The sequence below is a fragment of the Anopheles cruzii genome, chromosome 3, assembly GCF_943734635.1.
Source record: "Anopheles cruzii chromosome 3, idAnoCruzAS_RS32_06, whole genome shotgun sequence".
Classification (NCBI taxonomy): domain Eukaryota; kingdom Metazoa; phylum Arthropoda; class Insecta; order Diptera; family Culicidae; genus Anopheles; species Anopheles cruzii.
In genome coordinates, this window is record NC_069145.1 from 11,123,111 (window position 1) to 11,143,378 (window position 20,268).

At 50.6% G+C, this 20,268-nt stretch overlaps 7 protein-coding genes across 7 annotated transcripts; 4 read left to right on the top strand and 3 right to left on the bottom strand.

Annotated features, from left to right (window-relative positions):
- The first annotated feature begins 1,025 nt into the window (after positions 1-1,025).
- On the top strand, positions 1,026-3,039 carry LOC128272901 (enhancer of mRNA-decapping protein 3). Its single transcript, XM_053010786.1, has 3 exons — positions 1,026-1,413; positions 1,528-2,409; positions 2,472-3,039. Exons 1-3 carry the CDS (start codon positions 1,026-1,028, stop codon positions 2,783-2,785), a joined length of 1,584 nt encoding a protein of 527 aa, XP_052866746.1. The 3' UTR covers positions 2,786-3,039.
- Positions 3,040-3,113: 74 nt separating this feature from the next.
- On the bottom strand, positions 3,114-4,377 carry LOC128273494 (DALR anticodon-binding domain-containing protein 3). The gene has a single exon (XM_053011465.1). It carries the CDS (start codon positions 4,375-4,377, stop codon positions 3,136-3,138), a length of 1,242 nt encoding a protein of 413 aa, XP_052867425.1. The 3' UTR covers positions 3,114-3,135.
- A 1,084-nt stretch (positions 4,378-5,461) lies between these two features.
- Positions 5,462-13,119, top strand: LOC128269839 (E3 ubiquitin-protein ligase Nedd-4-like). The gene is made up of 7 exons (XM_053007244.1): positions 5,462-5,704; positions 8,164-8,325; positions 8,418-9,098; positions 9,541-10,005; positions 10,649-11,556; positions 11,626-12,318; positions 12,382-13,119. The coding sequence occupies exons 1-7, from the start codon at positions 5,591-5,593 to the stop codon at positions 12,482-12,484; spliced, it is 3,126 nt and encodes a 1,041-aa protein (XP_052863204.1). The 5' UTR covers positions 5,462-5,590; the 3' UTR covers positions 12,485-13,119.
- A 1,089-nt stretch (positions 13,120-14,208) lies between these two features.
- On the top strand, positions 14,209-14,831 carry LOC128273989 (peptidyl-prolyl cis-trans isomerase FKBP2). Its single transcript, XM_053012070.1, has 2 exons — positions 14,209-14,433; positions 14,502-14,831. The coding sequence occupies exons 1-2, from the start codon at positions 14,278-14,280 to the stop codon at positions 14,757-14,759; spliced, it is 414 nt and encodes a 137-aa protein (XP_052868030.1). The 5' UTR covers positions 14,209-14,277; the 3' UTR covers positions 14,760-14,831.
- Positions 14,832-14,872: 41 nt separating this feature from the next.
- Positions 14,873-15,639, bottom strand: LOC128273138 (transcription initiation factor TFIID subunit 12; the record flags this gene model as incomplete). The annotated part of the gene is made up of 2 exons (XM_053011058.1): positions 14,873-15,130; positions 15,219-15,639. Coding segments are annotated over 2 exons (549 nt in total), but the record flags the coding sequence as incomplete, so codon positions are not given.
- Positions 15,640-16,237: 598 nt separating this feature from the next.
- LOC128275548 (2-oxoisovalerate dehydrogenase subunit alpha, mitochondrial) lies at positions 16,238-17,909 on the top strand. The gene is made up of 2 exons (XM_053014091.1): positions 16,238-16,411; positions 16,476-17,909. Exons 1-2 carry the CDS (start codon positions 16,346-16,348, stop codon positions 17,718-17,720), a joined length of 1,311 nt encoding a protein of 436 aa, XP_052870051.1. The 5' UTR covers positions 16,238-16,345; the 3' UTR covers positions 17,721-17,909.
- On the bottom strand, positions 16,929-18,735 carry LOC128275549 (acylphosphatase-2-like). The gene is made up of 4 exons (XM_053014092.1): positions 18,402-18,735; positions 18,318-18,334; positions 18,144-18,253; positions 16,929-18,050 (listed from the first exon to the last, which is right to left on the bottom strand). The coding sequence occupies exons 1-4, from the start codon at positions 18,646-18,648 to the stop codon at positions 17,936-17,938; spliced, it is 489 nt and encodes a 162-aa protein (XP_052870052.1). The 5' UTR covers positions 18,649-18,735; the 3' UTR covers positions 16,929-17,935.
- Positions 18,736-20,268: the final 1,533 nt, after the last annotated feature.

Sequence of the window (20,268 nt, forward strand, 5' to 3'; positions counted from 1 at the left end):
CCGGTTACACGGGTTGCATACGACCAAAAAGCACCATTGTTCAAGAACTGTTTCAGTGCAAACCGCGTTCTGAATGGTAATCAAATATTATCGGGTTCATTGGATTGCTTTAGCACTTTACGACTCAGAAAGGCTGTTTTAAATTTAGATGAAGACTGAGGAATATTTACTTGAACCATCAAACTTTGTTACGAATGAAATTGAATAATACTTGTTTGATAGCACAAATTCTGTCTCAGATCCTTGCCAAACGATCTACCATTCTATGAAGAAAACGCATTCTGTTGATAGTTCATGGCGTTGTGAAGCTTGCAGTTGAATAATAAAGGGGTTTACTCGCAGAGCATTGTTGATATCACAGATTAATCGGAATAACTTCGTCCAAAACACTCATTTGATATTTTTAAACGTCTATTTTGAATCCTGACGAACACTTAGCTACTGTCTAGCAACGTTGAGCTGTTGAGCTGTCAAACGTCTGGCAAAACTTAACGAAACCACGAATAATAATAATAATAATAATAATAATAATTTTGCTGTGGCGGAGTGGCGAACCCAAATATTAAATTGTTAAGGCTAGAAAGTAAAATTCGAAGTGAAAAATAATGCTGAAAGTACTGCGAGTGTTATAAAACTCGACTAAAGTAGGCGCCGAACGGAGCGACAACAACAAAAAACATTCGCGAATCATTTTGTTTGCTGGCGTTGCTAACACAATTCGCGTTTCTCAACTATTCTGTGCCCGCCGAAAGACGCAACAGAAACTTAGTTTAAGTTTCATCAGATCGTGCGAGTGATTTTCTTTATTTAAGTTCTTTTTTTTACTTGTTTGAATTAACTTATTTCGTAAGGCGTACCTTCGCTGGACTGTCGCGTGTGCGTACGAATAGTGCATTGCCCGTTTGTTTTGCTTGGTCGGGTTCCGTCTTCATAATTGTTTTGGTGGCGCTTTTCCACATCAACAAGAACAGCAACGGGAACGGCCTGCTCGTCTTGCCGACCGTGGAAGGAGTGTTACGAGCATGATGGCGGAAAAATGGGTCGGAAAATCGGTCTCGATCCATTGTCGAAATGATATCGGCATTTTCCAGGGCATCATCAAGCGGGTAACGCCAAGCGAGGTGGTCATCACGAAGGCCGTCCGCAATGGTATTCCGCTGAAGCAGAACAACGTCGAGGTGACGCTCAGCTCGCGCGACATCCTCAAATTTGATCTCATCGCGTGCAGCAACGTTCCGAGCATACCGTCGAAAGCGATCGTGGTGGCCAACACTGGCATGACCACGTCGCTCGACGACCAGTTTGACGAACTGAAACTATCCAACAACCAGGGCAAACAGCAACTGAACGGCCTCGTCGGTACATTGAAACAGACCACGAAATCTCCCGCCATTGCCAAGCTTTCGAATAACGGTGCGAACACGCAGGTAAGAAGCGAAAATGGCCAAGGACAAGGATCAAGCAAAAGTACCAGCACCCCGATCGACATCAGTGGTGGGGCCAGAGCGGTGAAGACGACAACGCCAGCGTCCGTCCCGCTGAGCTCCGTTTCCTTCGGTTACCATGGCAACGGACGACCCGGGGCCATCGAAGGAGGCAGCTTCAACAGTAAGAAGAACGGCACCAACGGCGGTAAGGCGGGCCGCAGTCGAAAGAATCTTGCCAAGGACAGCACGTTTGGCTCGCCGGACGATGATCCGGTTGTGATGGACGAGGAGTTTGATTTTGAGAAAAATCTTGCCCTGTTCGATAAGCAGGCGATCTGGAATGAGATCGATGCGATTCAAACGAAAGCGTCGGAGAGTGCAAAGCGCCAGCCACCGAGCTCCGTCACCAAAACCAAGTATCGGCACGATGAGAATGTGCTGGCCTCGACACCGGCCCAGTACCGGCCGATCGAGATGGTTTGCCCGACGAAGAAGATACTCAGCGAAATGCGGGAGTACGCGACCGACGAAGGGGTCGTGATTCCGACCGTACCGGATCGGGTGCGCACCTGGATCGAGTACAATGCCGAGCGCGACGGTTTGACACGCGAACGGCAGAACGACTTTTTAGCACGCGGTGCCACCGAGCTAACGCTGCAGCTGCTGGGCGGTTCGAGGCGTCTCACGCCCAACAACCAGCACCAGTGGCCGAAGATTGTGATTATCATAGATGAGGCGCCGCGTTTCACCAAGTTTGGAGTGGACAAGTTTGCGGCCAGCTTCAATTCGACAGTTCGGACCTCGTATAGCGAGGAGGAACGGCTCAGTGACGTTGGCTACACCACGGCCCGCCTGCTCGCCAGCCACGGACTGCAAACGACGGTCTGCTGTTTCAATACCGCCCGGACGGTCCTTTCGGAGGACAATACTGAGCTGAAGCTGTACAAATCGACCGGAAACAAGTTCACGGATCAGATTAGCGGTAGGTGTGAAGCGCATGGGGACCGTCCTTGTATCGCGTACTAACATGTTACTCTTCCGCAGAGTTGTCGGCGTGTGATCTCGTGATTTTGGCCGCCAGTAACCCGAGTCCGAGTCTGGCCCTGCGTAAATGGATCACCGATAGTCGGGCGCCGGTGCTGGCCATCGATCCACCCGTCACCGGGATCCAAGGGGTGCCGATCAAATGCTCCATCTTGCCGATCCTGCCGATAAGCGGCATCCAGGACGATGCCTGCGGCCGGCTGTACCTGTGCAACATCGGCATACCGACGAAGTACTTCAATCAGTCCGAACTTATCTACGCGAGCCCGTTCGATAAGTTCGTCATTCCGATACACCGACAAAAGGACGATTAAACGGAAACGGCCACTGGCCACCGATCTTCCAGGCCTTGATACTCCATGATATTGGTTTTATCCACCAAACCCGCCAATTCGGCTTGACGGCCTGATCCCGGCACGGACGAATTTTATGTTTTTCTTTTAAATAGTGACAACGAAAGCAAACGATCACAACACACAAACCATTTCTGAGCCCATCAAAATCCCAGACAGTGACCTGATCCCGACGAAATCCCGCCCACACACGAAACCCCAGATCCGGAAAAAGAGAGCAGCGTAAATAAAAAAAGAAGCGAACAAAACGCCTCAAAACAGCACCAAACGATGTGTCTGGGTTTATTCTAATCGTTTAGAATGTACATGTTTTACATTTCCCGGACCGGTTCCAAGTCAATGAGTTGCAGCAAAATGTCCAGTGTGTCGTACACGCTTCTCAGCAGATGCATCCGGGCCATCATGACCGGAAGCAGTTTCGGCCGATTCTCGGTTATGATGCGCGTTTGGCGGTAGTATTTGCTAAGGCAAGAAACCAGCCTCGTCGTAAACTCCAGCAACCGGTGCGGTCCGAGGTTTTCCAGCTGGCCGTTGCCGAGCGTGTATCGCAAAATGGCCGGAAGTCCGATGACGTACACGTAGAACAGTTGCCATTCCTCCGGCTCGGTGAGCAACGTGAAATCGACCTCGTCAATCGGAGGCAGTTCCGGGTAGCCGTTGATTTGCTGGAATCGCGCGTACTTCGTGAACAGCGCGGCCAACCGAGCGTAGTTGTACAGTATGAAAGACGCTCCCTTGCTGGACGACTGCAAAGCACTGCCGGCCGTCCCGTGGCGCATATCAATCGTATTGGAATGCCTTGACTGGAGCACATCAACGATGGCCGCCGAACGCCCCAAGCTAGCGATGGTGGGTTGTAGTTTGTCCACTTGATGCCGACCTAAGCCATACTTGTGTTGCGCGATCAGCTGCATATCGTTGGAGCGCCGAGCGATGTACTGTGCCGCGTCGGGTATATCCGGACCGAGCAGGACCGGGCCGCACAGGATCTCAATTTTCCGCTCCCCGCACTCGGTTGTACGTTTCATTTTATTTATCCTATGAACTATGTCGATCTGCGTTACGTTGGCCTGCGTTACGTTGTCCTGCTTCAGATCCTGCTCCGCTACCAGCTGGTACCCGTTGTGGATGAAGCAATTCCTGAGAACTTTTCTCAACGCGTTTTCACGAAATTCCCTCATCGAGAGCGGCGGTTCGTGGTCGTTGAGTGATTCGTTGAGGCAGATTGTTGGTCGTACGGTAGCGTCGGATTGCGCGTGTTCGCCACTTTGGCGCCATTTTATGCCCCAGCGATAGGCTACGGCTCGCTGGAACCAAATTTGTGCAGCGTTGCCGGCGAGCGAAACGCGCTCAATCGGCATCGGCCACTCGATACTTTCCTGCAGCAGTCGATTCACGTTCAGCAGCAGCTCCGTGACGCTTCCGTGCTTAATCAGCACGTCCCCCGCTTGGCCGAGGTTTCGATCGAGAAATTTGATAGCAAACCCTGATGGGTAGCCTTCGGAGCGCAAAAACTCGGTTAGATTTTGTTTTAGAACAAGCAACACATCCATTTTCAAATGGATTTGTTCTGCAACGAGCAACCACTTGCTAACGGAATGATTCGTACTGAACGATACGAGGCGGAAAAGTGAACAACAACAGTGGCAAAACTCAACGAAGGTTTGTTATTGTCGGATGGCGCGTTAAGCTCGTCACAGTTTGAATGGTTCTTTTGTCGAATATCGGCAATTTCGGACGCGGAAAACATTTTCCCATTGTCCCCGATTAATTGAACTTTGTAGGATTTTATTTTAATAAATAATCAGAGACAACTTTCGCACAACTAACGCTGGGCCTACCGCATTTTGTAGCAACCTTAGTTGCCTCGCATCAGCTGTCAGGCGACAACGGCCGTCTGCGGAATCAGCGGAGAGAACGGGTTGAAAATTGAGAACGGAATCCCCGTGCGGAACACAGGAATAAAGAAAATTGCTGCACAGCGCCTAGAGTTTGCGACAATTTACATATCCACTTCCGGTCGTCGGTGGGTCGCGGTAAAACTACGGCCATAGCGCCGGGCACCGTAGCCTGCGTTGTTGTTAAATTGTGTGTTTCGTTTTCTGCGTTTGCGTTGTGTGTGCAAAATCCACACACTTTCGTGTCCTGTGCTGTGTGTGATTCATTGATAGCTCGAAGAAGGCCGTAAAGTTCGTCGCAACTTGCGTCGCCGTGTCAACCATCCGGAAAGAAGTGCTGGCACCAGAGAACACGGGGCGTGGAGTAGAAGTTGTTGCGTATGTTGCCATGAGTGCAGTGTGTGCAGCGAAAGAAGTGCATTCAAGTGTTCTGCCCCTCTCGCGGTAGTGGTGACTGCGGCGGTTCCTGTGCGAGAGCGTGAAGAAAATTCATTTTCCTTCCCTGCGTCATCATCGTAGCAGGCTAATCATTGCATGCTTTAACACACTGCCCTCGGAGCCTACTGGGTGCGGAGTATGCTCCCCAGGTAATCGGACGGACGGACGGAAGAGCAATAGGGGGGCCCGTGGGCCAATCGGAAACCAGTTCCATCCACCCATGCCGATCCGATGACAAACTCGAGCGGTGTAAGCTAATAAGGCGAACGAGAAAACCCCAGTGCGAAGGAGAAAGGTTCGGAATCGCTTCTTCGCAGAACGCAGTCGCCCAGCGGTAGTTCGCCCAAAGCCGCCCCGTCGGGCGATGTGATCGCACATCCGCAGCTCAACGCTCCTGTCGAACGCAACGCCATCGCCGATCGGTTCGCTGATGACACCGCAGCGGCCGCCCCGCCGCAGGGCGCAATCGGTGGGCAACTCCAACAACTATGGCTCGACCCCAACGCCAGCTTCCCATACGCCACGAGGATCACTCTTTACGGCCGTAAGTAGAACACTGACCGAAGAAACGGGCCAGCGGGGGGGCTTAGGTTCTGCTTGTAGACTTTTGGCTCAAGGACGATCTTCTTTTCCAACACCGATCACCGATCCCCGAATGTCAACTCATTTCCTTCATCCTGGACAAAGAAATCTCGTCGCCCGAGGCGCGTCACAAAAACTGTGGGATAAACTTTTCATTTTTCTTTAGCCAAACCTGTGTAGGAACATCGCCACGGAAAAGCGACTGATGCGCTGATAAGAAAGAGTCCGGTGTGCCGCGGTAATGGTTCCGTGCGAGGCCGATGCGTTGACAGTCATCCGTGAAGCAGATGGGTCACCAATTACCCCGCTGTTATCATTGCTGTGTGGCCACTTGGCTCTCAAAAACCGACGTTTGCCGATTGTTAGCTTTATCGTCGTTCTGCTTGCGCTCTTGTTGTGTACTTATTTTTAACCAGCCGCATCAGTGATCGGAGTTTCTTCGCCAACTCGCCGCCCGGCGTTTGTGTTCGCGGTGATGAGTCTGCGAATAGTCTAGTAGGAAAAAACTTATCTTAAAGCGGAGCGGATTCCTTGTGAGAATTGATAATCAGTTCGGTAATGACAAGACCATTAACATAACGACTTTAATGTGCATGCTTTGTGGATGGCCACAAAATGGCAATTAACAAACACACACAGTCAACTGCAATCCGCTATATTTTTTGCAAAAGCAAATTATTTTTGAGATGATCGCGTGTCGATCGTAACTGAATGATTTCTTCTTTCCATCATCCGGTATACGAATTAGTTCACACAATACCATCGGCTGGTACAAGTATCCGGTTGATCCGGGGCGTCGAATCTGGCGCGCTTGTCCTACCCCAAGCTCGATCACTTCACTATCGCTCGCGATCGCACACCGGCACTCGATTCAACGGCAGCTCTCGCACTGACCACCGGGTGCATGTACTTTTCAGACCCAACCACCTCAGATTAACACCGCAATCAATATCAGTGCCAAAGAGCTTAAGATATTTACCCACCACCGAGGGCGGAGAGGAGTTTTGTGGACTTTCCGCACACAGTCTTATCGTGTGCGAGGGTCTTAGCACCCAAACGACATCACCCGATTGAGCTGGTGTGCGTTTGCAGTAAATAAAACTTCCGGAATCGGTCATCTTCTGGTCACGAGTTTCGACCAATAGTACTACTGCACACACGCTCGAAATGACGATATGCGGATTGGGGTTTCACGAATATTCACAATTTTGTAATTATCCATCGACTACCGGTCGGCCGCACCGATACCATATTGTTTGTTATCTCTTACCCAGCTCGGCCTTCAATGCCACGGTACCAGCGCGAACGTGATAGGGAATTTCGCGAGGCCAAAGCACCCCGTTTGTGCTGCTGTACTGTTTATCTAACAAACACCCAGCGCACTGGTATTGATGCCGGCGTGATTCGATACGATGCGCGCCGGTTCCAAATCCCGTCCCTGCGGGCCGGCCGCTAGTTGGATGATCCTTTCTCCCCCGAACGCTCGTTTTTTTTTTCTTTCGCGCCGCAAGGGAATCCATCACCAGGCGAATCTCCTCCTTCACCTTCACTTGGTACTTATCAGCGCTTCATTATCACTGATAAGCTGGCTGGCGCGGCTGGCCGTTTGGTGGTTTTTTTTCGGTGTGTTTCCGTCGTTCATTTTTCCGCGGTGTGATGCGAGCGAGCGCGTCGTCGGTTGCGCCCGTCTAACGAAGGAACCTGATTACACCACCACACCATCAGTGGCAGCGCCACCCGTCATCAACCGTCGACGGAACGCAAATTCTCCTTCACCGCACAGTCAGTCGGCAGTCGATAAAATCGAGACGTGGTTGGGTGTCTTCGAGCATCTGTTGTTTCCCCATTAGGAGGGCCGCGTGTGGTTATAGACAATTTGTGTTTCACTTTCGAACGACGCTACCCAAAAGATGGTCCGCCGCGATCTTGAAGGGCAACGGCGATAATTAGCGTGCGCTAGACGGACGTGGACGCGGCCGAAAAATTGAAAAAAGTGCTGCGTGTCTGCCGCGGGGTGGATATTGAAATCGTTTCTTCTACGCTTCGTGTTGTCTAATCGAAGTCGGCTTAGCTGTCGGAAGCTACCACGAAGCGATGACACGAGGACCGGGACCGACGATGGTATGAATGGACAGTTTTGTTCGATTGGTTGCTTCATTTTTTTTTTGTATGTAGCCTTGCATGTTGCTACGATTCTGTCCGAGTCCTAGCGGAAAGGCAACCCACAATGCACTCGCGGCAAAAGTAATGACGTAGATTGAACCCTTTTTTGATAAAAACTTTTTTTGCAACGCAATCGGGGTTGCAATTGGCGGCAGGTTGCTTTGATTGGGTGTCTTTGCCACTCAACGTCCATAATTTGCTCTTCACCTATCAACGATTAGCGCCTACGACGGTTTGTTTACTCTCCCTTTTCTCCAGAACGACGAAGATGTCTGCTACGTGCGAATCAAAGTGCTGTCGGCGAATTCACTCGCCAAAAAGGACATCTTCGGCTACAGCGATCCATACGTGAAGATCGAGCAGAACACGATCACCGGCGACGTTAACGTAACTCAGGTGGTGACCAAAACGAAGCGAAGGGTGAGTAAGAAAACATTGCCACCGTCCGTGTCTGGTTCAAACCGGTAACGTTTCCCTTCTTTTTCCCCTACGCCACGCCGGGAAAAAAACAGACGCTAAATCCGATTTGGGACGAAGAGTTTATACTTCGAGTCAAACCGAACGAACACAAGCTTGTGCTGCAGGTGTTTGACGAAAATCGCCTCACGCGCGATGGCTTCATGGGGCTGGTCGATCTGACGCTGATCAACTTGCCGCGTGAACAGGAGGGCCGAACGATCGCGTTCAAAACGTATCCGCTGCGCTCCAAGCGGCAGTCCAGTTTGCGCGGGACCAAAGTGCGCGGTTCGCTCGTCCTCTACCATGCGATCATGCGCGACGATGATCCGCTCGTTGTGCGAACATTTGGAGGTGGAAGTGCCAGTGCCGCCCAAGCGGCCGGAACGGCCTGGTCCCCGGTGAGCAGCGGTGATCGAACGTCGTCACCTGCAGCGGCCAGCACACCCGTTCTAACGACGGCGCCATCGCAGGCGGCGGGGCCAAATTTGCATCAGCTGCAACAGCACCACTACCATGAGCGGCAACAGCAACCGGAACCACTGCCACCGGGCTGGGAGGTGCGACAGGATCCGGTCGGCAGGACGTACTACGTGAACCACATTGCCCGGACCACCCAGTGGGAGCGGCCCAGCATTCTGTACGCTCAACCGGGGCTGAACGAAATGGTGGCCGCATTTCAGCGACGGTTTCATATCAGCAACGTTCCGGACAATGGCAACAACAGCAGCCAGCTGGTAAGTGGTGCTCTCTCTCTTCCCGATGCTACCGAAGTGGGTTTAAAGTTGCATCCTGTTCCGATGTTTACTCTTTTGTGATGAGAAATTGTGTGATTATTTGGACAAAACCAATCGCGTCTTGTCACGATCCACTTTCTAAGGCCGGGAGATGCCTTTTGAGGTTCTTTATTTCTTGAGGGTACTTCAATTTGCGGTCATCAGTTGTTGGTTCCTTCAAACTACGAAGGCTGTAGTTATTTAAATTGACATATTTGGTCTCAAGTTGCTGTTCTGCCTAAGTCCTAAGGACGACGATCGGTGGTCAAGTGTAAATATTAGTGTGCCACTAGATGTGCACCGTAAAACGATACCATTGCCTTCCCTCGCCCATACTCATCGAAAGCGCATTCGCATTTGCTCCTTATTTCACACCCTGCGCCACGCCGGCCGTTCTCCGTAGGCGGACAGTGTCAGTATTACTTCGGAAGTTGGTGGCACTGGCAGTGCAGCTGCGCCGGCAGGAGGCTCTCCGCTCCCACCGCTCGCTGACCGATCGTTAAACAATTCGACGGTCAGCCTCAGCCCGTCCGCTTCAGGGCGGAACGAAGGCGGCTCCCAGCTATCGCCGTCGACGTCGAACACATCAATCGCCAGCACCAGCCGCCCGACGCGTCCTGCACCACCACCACCTCCTCCGGCACGCTCTAGTCCAACGGGTACACCGACGCCCAGGCCGCGACGTCTATTAGCGCCATCGGACGTGGCTACCCCGAACGAGGAGAGTAGCGAACGACCCACGGAAAACGGTGATCTTCCGGCGAGCAGCGAATCCAATGGCGGCAGCACCGTGTCCGTTCGTAGCAGCAGCATCACCCCGGTCAATGGTGACGATGGTGAAGATGAGAGTTCGGCCAGCGCACCAGAGGTTGGTCTTTACTTCCTTCCTTCCGTCCTGGCGTTCGGAAGAAAGCCCACGGAAAGTAATGTTTTGGCACGAACGCAGCCCCTGTTGCTTATGTTGAACGGCCACAAAAACCACAACAGGACTGATGGTCCGATGGTCCGTTGCTTGCGAGAGACTAAACTAGTAAAGCACTCCTCCGCGCGTCACTGAACTCGAAAATGAACATGTAAAGTCAAACGTTTACACTACGGGCCTGTGGAACTGGGTGTGTCTAGAACTGCTTAGTCGAAATTTTCAGCCACAGCTCACAACAACTCTCTATACTAGCGCCTGGCCACTGTTCTTTCATCCATCGATTCCTTTCTCTACGTTGCCCTCATCCTGGGGGTGTCCTAGGTGAAGGTCACATCAACTTTCCTATCTTTCATTCTTCTATTAACCCCTCGTTGCTAAATCTTTCCTTCGCTTGCTGGCCCCACTAACCGAGTACCGCGAATGTGTGTCGCCCGCAAAGGAGCCTGAATCGTTTGTTGTTTTACTAACATTTTGGTTTGCATGAATGGAAAAAGGGACGGTTTTGGCTGTTGATCTGATTGAAGATATTTTAAGATTCCGCGTTCACTTGATCATCTTTATCAACATTTCAACCCATTGTCCATTGCAGTCGAATGAAGTCGGGATGTCTTCCCCCCCAAGTGGCCAACCCAACAGCAGTGCTGGAACCGTTCCGGCGCACGCATCGCGATCGGACTCACCGGCACTGTCGGGCAGTTCGAGTGCGCCTCCGACAGTCGGAACTGCGTCTTCAACTGCTGCTACTGCTGCTGCTGCTGCTGCTGTAGCACCAGCTCCTAGTGCTGCAGGTCTTCCACCCGGTTGGGCAGTACAGACAGCGGCCAACGGGCGTCTTTTCTTCATTGATCACATCCACAAAACGACATCCTGGGTCGATCCGCGTACCGGCCTCGCAAGCCCCATTCCTAATGCACCCGGCTCAGTTGCCAACGGTGCGGCCGGATCTGGAACGGCCAACGGAGCACTCAGCAATGGGCAAGATTCGCGCTCAACGGACGACAATCTGGGCCCGCTGCCCGAGGGCTGGGAGGAACGGGTCCACACCGATGGGCGCACGTTCTTTATCGATCACAACACGCGCATCACGCAGTGGGATGATCCACGACTTTCGAACCCGAAAATTGCCGGCCAGGTAGTGCCGTACTCGCGCGACTATAAGCAAAAGTATGAATTCTTCAAAAACCAGCTCCACAAGCCGAACAACGTGCCGAACAAGATCGACATCAAGGTGAAGCGGGCCTCGATCTTCGAGGACTCGTATCGGGTGATTAACTCGGTCACGAGGACCGATCTGCTGAAGACGAAGCTGTGGGTCGAGTTTGAGGGTGAGACCGGTCTCGACTACGGTGGATTGGCACGTGAGTGGTTCTATCTGCTGTCGAAGGAGATGTTCAATCCGTACTATGGGCTGTTTGAGTACTCGGCGATGGATAACTATACGCTGCAGATCAATCCGGACAGTGGTCTGTGCAACGAGGAGCATCTCAACTACTTCCGGTACTGCCACATCGGTCGCCTTTCATCCGAACAACGCACTAACGCACTGTGATTTGTTTTATTTTGTAGCTTTATTGGCCGAATCGCCGGAATGGCCATCTACCACGGTAAGCTGCTCGATGCGTTCTTCATTCGGCCATTCTACAAAATGATGCTCCAGAAGCCGATCGATCTAAAGGATATGGAGGCGGTCGATACGGAGTACTACAACTCGCTGCTCTACATCAAGGAGAACGATCCGAGCCCGTTGGCCGTAACGTTCAGTCTGAACGACGAGCGGTTGGGCGCGATGCACCAGCACGACCTGAAACCGAACGGTGCCGATCTGGAAGTGACGAACGACAACAAGGACGAGTACATTCGGTTGGTGATCGATTGGAAGTTTGAGGCCCGCGTTAAGGATCAGATGCAAGCGTTCCTCGAAGGGGTCAGTTCGCTGCTTCCGCTTAATCTACTTAAAATTTTCGACGAGAACGAACTCGAACTGCTGATGTGCGGCATTCAGAGCATCGACGTGAACGATTGGAAGAAAAACACGATGTACAAGGGTGATTACTACGCGAACCATGCGGTCGTGCTGTGGTTCTGGCGGGCGGTGCTTACGTTCAACAATGAAATGCGCGCCCGGTTGCTGCAATTTGTGACCGGAACGTCGCGGGTCCCGATGAACGGCTTCAAGGAGCTGTACGGCTCGAACGGTCCACAACTGTTTACGATCGAAAAGTGGGGCACAGTCAACAACTTTCCACGGGCCCACACATGGTAAGTAATACAGAGGAAGAAGAGTACCGTTCCGTTACTAAAGATTTGCGTTCTCTTTCGTAGCTTTAATCGACTAGATCTGCCGCCGTATGAAAGTTATACCCAACTGAAGCATAAACTGATCAGCGCAATCGAAGGCAGTCAAGGATTTGCGGGCGTAGATTAGTCTGTTGCTCTGCGGCGATAACGGCACCAGAATGGGCCCGACGCGATTCGTCATGCCGTTGAGTTTACTTTCGATATGAAACGAAAGAACATTCCGATGAAGAAAGGTGGAACGGATGAAATGGACTTCAGCAATCAGTCGGAAAAGAATCAGTTCTGGGTGGGTTATTATGTGATTTGAAAACAGTACGCGCATTTGGTGGCATTGTGTGTGCTGAATGCCAACACTTCGGGGGTAGTATTATTGCTGCTTCAAGCGCGAGCAAAATAGAAAAAAGGTTTCGATTTCTCGAAACTGGAAAAAAATTATTTTAAATGAGTAATCGTTCATGGAACGTTGCTAAACGTTCTGCCCGAGGAACGTTCACCAAAAATATATGCTGAATTGCAACGAGATTCACTATTTGCACGAAAATGAAGCCAAAAAATGGGTAGATCAGTGGTTGCGGTCCTGAAATGACGACTGTGGACATTGCGCACACATGAGAGAAACATGTTTGGATCGATAACGTAGAGATTGTTACAGAACTTGTCCTTCAGTGCCTTCCGGTGGTTTTCAATTTAGGTTTTTTTTCTATTCGTTCATATTACGTTTAATCTGTTGCTCAATTTACAATCGGATTTGCACCCTTACTACTTGTAGCATTTTCTTGTTTGAACTGATATTCAATGTTTCGTTTAATATAATATAAAGTTTCGATATTCAAAGTTTCTTTTAATATTCTTTAATCTTAAGTATCAAGGAAAGAAGCAATGAAATGTGAACGCCGCAAGCACACTTACAAACGTTACTCGCAAGCGCGTGCATTACACCAAAAATGTGAAAATTTGTTCGATGCAACAGTACGAATGACGGATGCACTTTGATTTACCCACCAAAAACATACACACACTAAACATTATAAAAAAAGGCGCCAGCACATAACCATGAAGTTCCGGGCGCTCGGACAGCGTCGCTGAATTCAGGGTGTGCAGCCAATCGGTGGGAATCGCGTGTTAGGCATTGATTTAAAAGGGAACAGATAGAATTGAAAAAATATTTTTATACGTATAGCCAAGAATATAGTTTCACAGTTACGTAGAGATTAATGCAGCATTTCTTTGATGAAAGTGTTAACGGGCCAGAAGAGGGTGGAATCAATTGGGCGACGATAAAGATCATGCTTTAGGGCTAGGGCAGTGGACAGGCAAGCTCTCGGTCACTCTCGAGCCACACATTCTATACCGAACTATCCGTACGTTATAGGGTGATATTGTGTATTCATAGCTTTAGGGACGAACCAGACGAAAAAAGGTATGTAAAATTTATTCCTTCGGGCGGTACATATTTTTCGTTTTGCAAATCGATCGAGAGATAATGTAGCGCGATGCTGGAAACAAAAATTGAACCGGTTTATTTCTGCCTACGAGGTACAATCAGTAAGGATAAACAGCGCGCACAATCGAACTATGATATGAATGAGAATGATAAATGCATTGGAAAAGTGATGCTGTTTTGTATTATTTGGTTTTACAATAATAAGTAATCAACGGAAGTTGCTGCAAGTACAGCCAACATAATGGACTTTTATTTTCTTCTTTCGCGGGTGATAATTGGTTTGGTTTGGAGCGTTAAAGAATAACATTTTAAATTCTCCATATCGCCATCGCCTACTATAATGACCATCACTGTTGCGTTCGGTTGCCGGCATGGCAACTGTCAGATTCTTTCTGAATCAGCTTTGCCGAAAGTTTGTTTCGACCAAAGCCAAGCCAAAGTTGAGCAATTTTTGTTTCTTTCGAATATCAGACAAGATGCGAACGTGCCGCGTGTTTCTTCTGTGTTTGGGCGTATTTGTCCTTTTCCAGCTCGCCAGCGGCGACGGAAAGCTGAAGATCGGTGTTAAAAAGCGTGTCGATAATTGCACCGTGCGCACAAAGAAGGGCGACATGGTGCACATGCACTACACGGTAAAGCGCGTTGAAGGCGACATCGGAACATCGCTCGAATAACTTTTGGGATACCTTATCATTTGCAGGGAACACTGGAGGATGGAACCGAGTTCGATAGTAGCGTTTCGCGGGGCGATCCACTTACGTTCACGCTTGGCATGGGCCAGGTGATCAAAGGTTGGGATCAAGGACTGCTGAACATGTGTGAGGGTGAAAAGCGGAAGCTTGTCATACCGCCGGAACTGGGCTACGGAGAGCGGGGAGCCGGCGAAAAGATTCCACCAAACTCGGTGCTAATCTTCGAGGTGGAGCTCGTGAAAATCGAACGCAAAACCGAACTGTGAATGTGGCCAGCGTTTTAACCACTTGTGTACGCGCCAACGGGGAAGCCAACAATAAACATTTCGATTTCTTTCCCTTCCACATAATACTCGTATTCCAGTCATCGTTTGTTGGGTTGGAAAGCATTTTACTCGATTTTAAAAGGATTCGCAAAGATGGCAGTAAATGTACAGCAGCAGAGGGATGTTGTGTCGATTTTGAATGATTATTATTAGTATTATCGATATTGCTAGTGAATGGACGTGCTAATACTTTTTGATTGCCTTTCTTATTAGCGCAAGCCGCTGTTTGTGGGCCTCGGTCACCGTGGCTCGCTTGTAGGGTCTCAACTCGTCCGTACCGAATCCGGGGATCCACATGTTCCAGTTGCGCTCTGCAAACGTTGAGGCAAGAGAGAAGAAAAATGAAAAGATTGAAACATTGTCTATCGAAGGTTAAGCAGCATCGCCTGCCAGCCGTACCTAAATGCAACTGTACATCACGCACTTCCACCTTCGGCACTTTTCGATGTTTCGCCAGCATACACGCCGCGTTGACCGTGTTCTCCACAAAGTCGTCCGCAATCTGCAACAGCAGTTCTTCCACCTCTTCGTCCAGCTGTTCCGTTGGGTCGATCTCACGCACCAGCTCCTGGAGGCGCGGCTTTGTAAGCAGCTGGGTGGCACCATCACCTGAACCACTACCGGAAGAAGTTCCGCTGGCAGCATTACCGGAACCGGACTTTGTATTGCCTCCACTCGATGAGTTGGTCGTTATCGATGAGGTCGTGGTGCCAGCTGTGCCCAATGTGGCACTGTTTTGCGAAGGTGATGCCATACTGCTGCTGCCGCTAGTTGCCTGCTGCGCGGGTTGCTGTTGATAAGCGAAATTATTGCTCGTTATGGAAATTTGGTAAAAGAAGGTACACCGATAAGAGCAGCGTCACGTTCCGACGGTTCTGTGCGAGTACTGTTTGGCAAACATGCCCAATAATACCTTCTTCACGGATTTGTACACTTAGCAGATCTGTTGCGCCAGGAATTACCTTGTAATGATAAAAAGAAGGCAAATCAAGCCGGAATCCCGAATCACGGAACTACTCCGTCGAAAAATACCCTTCGTACGCGGACGAATCTGTTGTTTGTTTTGACTGCAAGCCACCGTTTTGACAGCAGCAGCAGCTGCTGTCACTTGGTCCTGCAACGAAACCGTTGCCTCGAATTGAACGAGATTTTGTGATTGAACGGCCATTTGGCAATTTCTAATTCCCATCACTAAATATCGTGACCTCTGCTTCGTCGTTGAACCTGTCCCCTACGCAATTCAGTGACTGTGCCCTCTAGCAATTTCCTAAGCGCTTGGCTCACGTGTGTAGTTGTGTCGCGCGGATCATGTTTCGTCGTTTACACGCGGAAAGTGTGCGTGCCATCAACACGCGAAGTGAATTAACGTCGTCGTCAGGCCCAATTTCAATCGCAAGAAAGATCGCGACCAACCGTGCTCTTATCATTCCTGTCAACAGCGCAGCAGGTGGTTTGACGTAATCAGTGGTCGTTTGGAGCGGAATCTGGCCTTGCTTGTAAAATACGCATTCATTGTGGTTTAAATCATGTCGTTTGTTCGCTCACTGCGTAGTGTTCTCGCCAAACGAACGTCTTTCCCGCGATCGGTAAAGGTAAGTTGCGATCGCGCGAACCAGTTCTGCGCAGCAATACCTCAATCGCTCCACCCTTTCACAGCACCTTTCGAGCAATGCCGCACAACAGCAGCAACCCGCAAGAGCATCGTCGGGTGCTCGGTTTCCCGGTGCCGACCAGGCCACTTTCGTGACGACTCCAAAATTATCCCTCCCGGAAAGCATCGAACCGATCCCTATCTATCGCGTGATGAACAACGAGGGTGTGATTGACGACGCGTCCCAAGATCCCAACCTCGATCAGGCGACGGTGCGCAAAATGTTCCGCGACATGGTGCTCCTGAACACGATGGATAAGATCCTGTACGAGTCGCAGCGTCAGGGTCGCATTTCGTTCTACATGACAAACTTCGGCGAAGAAGCAAGCCACATCGGCAGTGCTGCCGCCCTCAGCCCCGAGGACTGGGTGTACGGACAGTACAGGGAAGCGGGAGTCCTTGTGTGGCGTGGTTTCACTATTTCGGACTTTATCAATCAGTGCTACGGCAACGCGGAAGATGAGGGCAAGGGACGCCAGATGCCGGTGCACTACGGTTCGCGGAAGCTTAACTTTGTCACTATTTCCTCGCCCCTGGGAACCCAAATTCCGCAGGCGGCCGGGGCAGCGTACGCGTTCAAGTTGCAGCCGGATAATAAGCGGTGCGTGGTGACATACTTTGGCGAAGGTGCCGCCTCGGAAGGCGATACTCACGCGGCGTTTAACTTTGCCGCAACACTGGACTGTCCGGTGATGTTCTTTTGTCGGAACAATGGATTCGCCATCTCGACACCGTCCACGGAGCAATACCGGGGAGATGGAATTGCGGGCCGAGCGAGCGGCTACGGCATGGCGGCGTTGCGGTTCGACGGTACAGACGTGTTTGCAACGTACAACGCCACGAAGCTGGCCCGCGAGTACGTGCTGCGGGAGAACAAGCCCATCGTACTGGAGGCTATGGCTTACCGCATTTCACATCACTCGACGTCGGACGACAGCACGGCGTACCGGCCGGCGGAAGACCTGGAGGTGTGGAACACGGTCGAGCATCCGATCAGCAAGCTGAAGCATTACATGATTCGCCGTGGCTGGTTCAACGAAGCGGAGGAGAATGAATATGTCAAGGCGACCCGGAAACAGGTGTTGTCACAGATAAACCAATCGGAACGCATTCCGAAACCGGATTGGCGCGAACTGTTCCAGGACGTATATCAAGAGATGCCGGTACATCTGAAGGAACAAATGCGAGAAATGGAGGAACACGTGGCGAAACACAAAGATCACTATCCACTCAAGGACCACAAGCAGTAGGCGGGCGCCGCCGGTCATCGTTGTCTCGTGGGGGCTTCCATTACAATGAACCTCGTTCACTCAAGTGCATTTATTAGGTGTGTAATCCGTAGTGGAAATCGTTCAACCCGTTCAGGGCGACAAATCATTGGAACCTTCGTTTACCGTTTGTGCCTTCCTCTATGCTACAAGTGAATAAATTAATTGTCAATTAAACTGACTGGCTGCGACCCATTTCAACGACGAATGGAGAAATCTTTGAATGTGTAACTAGTAATCTCCTTCGGTACGTTAAACACTGTTTTATCGATGCGGCTTGAAGGGCTTCCTTTCGTTTGGAGCCAGTATTTCCTACGGTACGCGGAGAAAGAGTGTGCCATGATAAGTTAGCGAACCACAAAACAAAGCCACTTCCTAGCGACGGTTGCTAACGACGCTACTTACATTTCGTTGAATGGTTTTTCTTCGCCCTCGAGCTGGCCCTTAACGGTGCCATCGGCGGTGTTCATGCACCAACCGCGCACTCCCAGACTGGACGCCTGCTTCTGGGTGTACTACAATAGGTAAGAGTAAGGAACTGCCAGAGCGCTATCCTTTGGGTCTATTTATATTACCTACCTTACGAAAGAACACACCTGTAGCAGAAGAACGAAAACAAGAGGATCAACGACTCACTGAACGGTTCGATGAAAACGCACTTACCTTGCACAATACCGAAAACTTCGAAATCACAGGCCAACAAATTGGCGGTCGTCATCTTTGGTTGCGTGATAGATAGCCCAATACTGTCAGCCGCCCGTTCACAGTCGTCTTTCAGCGAAGGACGAACGATTTCCTTTGCTTCGGTGGAACAGAATGCTCCCCAGCCACTTTCTGCCACCAGCCCGGTTACGATGATTGCGGCGCAAGAAATTAAAATAAACATTCGATCCGCTGCCATCGTTGTCATAGCGTTGTTTTTGCTGTTAGTCTGGGTCAGTTCGCGACGTCAGTGGCTGGCAGAAAGTGAAGTCTTGCGGCCGCTTTTTGGTAAACTTTCGCGATCAACGACTACCGAAACAAACGCTGTTGCTAAAAATTTTAAATTTATTTCCATTCGAAAGTTTCTGTATCTCCAGATGGTGAAATTCGGCTAATTTTTGTAAACAACATCAGCCCCCGTGGTGAAAAAGGATCGACTGTCAAACGTGTGTGTGTGTGTGGAGGGGCTTGGCAGAACTGTGGTGAAAACGCAAAACCAAAACACACGACCTCTCCACACTGCCGCTCCACGAATCGTGTACGGAATTTTTCCGAGAAAAGTGTGAAAAACGCAGCTGGCTGGCTTGTGTCATCTTGGCCTTTGCACGACACTGGGTCCATTGAGGTCAAAGCGCGCTTGTGGGCAATTTGAGACGGTTTACGAACGATAGCAAGAACGGGCTGATCATCTGTCAAACGTGAGCCCGTGGAAAACCGCAGCAATTTGGACGGCCGAAACCAGCGCCACCAACAACAATAACAGGGCGTAAGCAAGGCGATCGTCCGGAAGGACAGGAGAGACGTAACGCACCGAAAAGTGAAACGGTAATCCCCTTGAAAAGAGAAAGTATTTCGTAGCAGCTCTCCGTGTGTGACAGTGTCCCGTGGGCCCCGCGGGCCTCTTGTGTGTGTGTCGTCGATTACGGCGTAATCGTGTGGCAAAAGAAAGAATCCGTGCCCAAACGGTCCCGAAATCGCGGTGGGCCGTTCGCCAAGACGTTCATCTTCGGCTGCCATTTCGCAGTGCGTACCAGCGGGGACCGTGTGTGTGTTTTTTTTTTCTGCAACTCATCCTTTCGAGAGCACAACACAGTTCGGCCTCGCCTCCGTGACCTCGGCTCCACTTTCTTTGTGTGATCGAGAAAACCAAAAATGACCCACCGTTTAGCGTTGCGATGAACGGGTTGCTGTGATCGTTAAAGGATGCAATCGCAACGATAAGGCTGTCTGTGTCGAAGGCAAATCCGTAGCAACGCACCAGAAGTCGTCCGAAAACACTGCAACGCACTAGCGCCAGGCAACCTTGGTGTGTGGTGTACGTGCGCGTGGCCGTGTGTAGGTTCGGTTGGTTGGCATTTTTCATTTCTTCATCACTGTTTTTGTTTTGTTCGTTGCTGGCCCTGCAAAGTGGCCTGTCGTCGGAAAAATTGAAAAGAAAAGTGGCGCGACACCCAAGTCTGTGGCAGCAAAGCCGTACGACCCGCGGCGGAGCAAAACAAATTGTCCCGTCGTGTAACGCAATAGAGTGGCGAGGTGAACGCACGTCGCGCTGATACGCATAACAAACGTCAGTGATAAGGGTCGAAGGACGGGTTCGGCGGTATTAATCGTTGCGTTCTGCGCGTCCGACCAATTTGTCTTTCCCAGTTCCTTGCTGTGCCACTGAAATGTGTATTATTTGTGGATCGACGGTGTAAGGATTTGTGATCGTCCCGAGCTAACGTTACCTTTCCTTGTCCGTCCTTTATTGCGCTGTTAGACGAACCTGCTCTGGTGTAAAAATTTCGACACACGTCCTTGGGCATCGCGCGGTCCACGGACGGACGCA

Coding starts and splice junctions, on each gene's coding strand:
- LOC128275548 (XM_053014091.1), top strand. CDS start 16,346: ATGTCGTTTGTTCGCTCACTGCGTAGTGTTCTCGCCAAACGAACGTCT. Junction 16,412..16,475: donor CTTTCCCGCGATCGGTAAAG/GTAAGTTGCGAT, acceptor ACCCTTTCACAG/CACCTTTCGAGCAATGCCGC.
- LOC128273989 (XM_053012070.1), top strand. CDS start 14,278: ATGCGAACGTGCCGCGTGTTTCTTCTGTGTTTGGGCGTATTTGTCCTT. Junction 14,434..14,501: donor TGGTGCACATGCACTACACG/GTAAAGCGCGTT, acceptor TATCATTTGCAG/GGAACACTGGAGGATGGAAC.
- LOC128269839 (XM_053007244.1), top strand. CDS start 5,591: ATGACACCGCAGCGGCCGCCCCGCCGCAGGGCGCAATCGGTGGGCAAC. Junction 10,006..10,648: donor GTTCGGCCAGCGCACCAGAG/GTTGGTCTTTAC, acceptor TGTCCATTGCAG/TCGAATGAAGTCGGGATGTC. Junction 11,557..11,625: donor GAGCATCTCAACTACTTCCG/GTACTGCCACAT, acceptor TTTATTTTGTAG/CTTTATTGGCCGAATCGCCG.
- LOC128275549 (XM_053014092.1), bottom strand. CDS start 18,648: ATGACAACGATGGCAGCGGATCGAATGTTTATTTTAATTTCTTGCGCC. Junction 18,051..18,143: donor GAAAAACCATTCAACGAAAT/GTAAGTAGCGTC, acceptor CGCGTACCGTAG/GAAATACTGGCTCCAAACGA.
- LOC128273494 (XM_053011465.1), bottom strand. CDS start 4,377: ATGGATGTGTTGCTTGTTCTAAAACAAAATCTAACCGAGTTTTTGCGC.
- LOC128272901 (XM_053010786.1), top strand. CDS start 1,026: ATGGCGGAAAAATGGGTCGGAAAATCGGTCTCGATCCATTGTCGAAAT. Junction 1,414..1,527: donor TGCCAAGCTTTCGAATAACG/GTGCGAACACGC, acceptor CGACAACGCCAG/CGTCCGTCCCGCTGAGCTCC. Junction 2,410..2,471: donor GTTCACGGATCAGATTAGCG/GTAGGTGTGAAG, acceptor ACTCTTCCGCAG/AGTTGTCGGCGTGTGATCTC.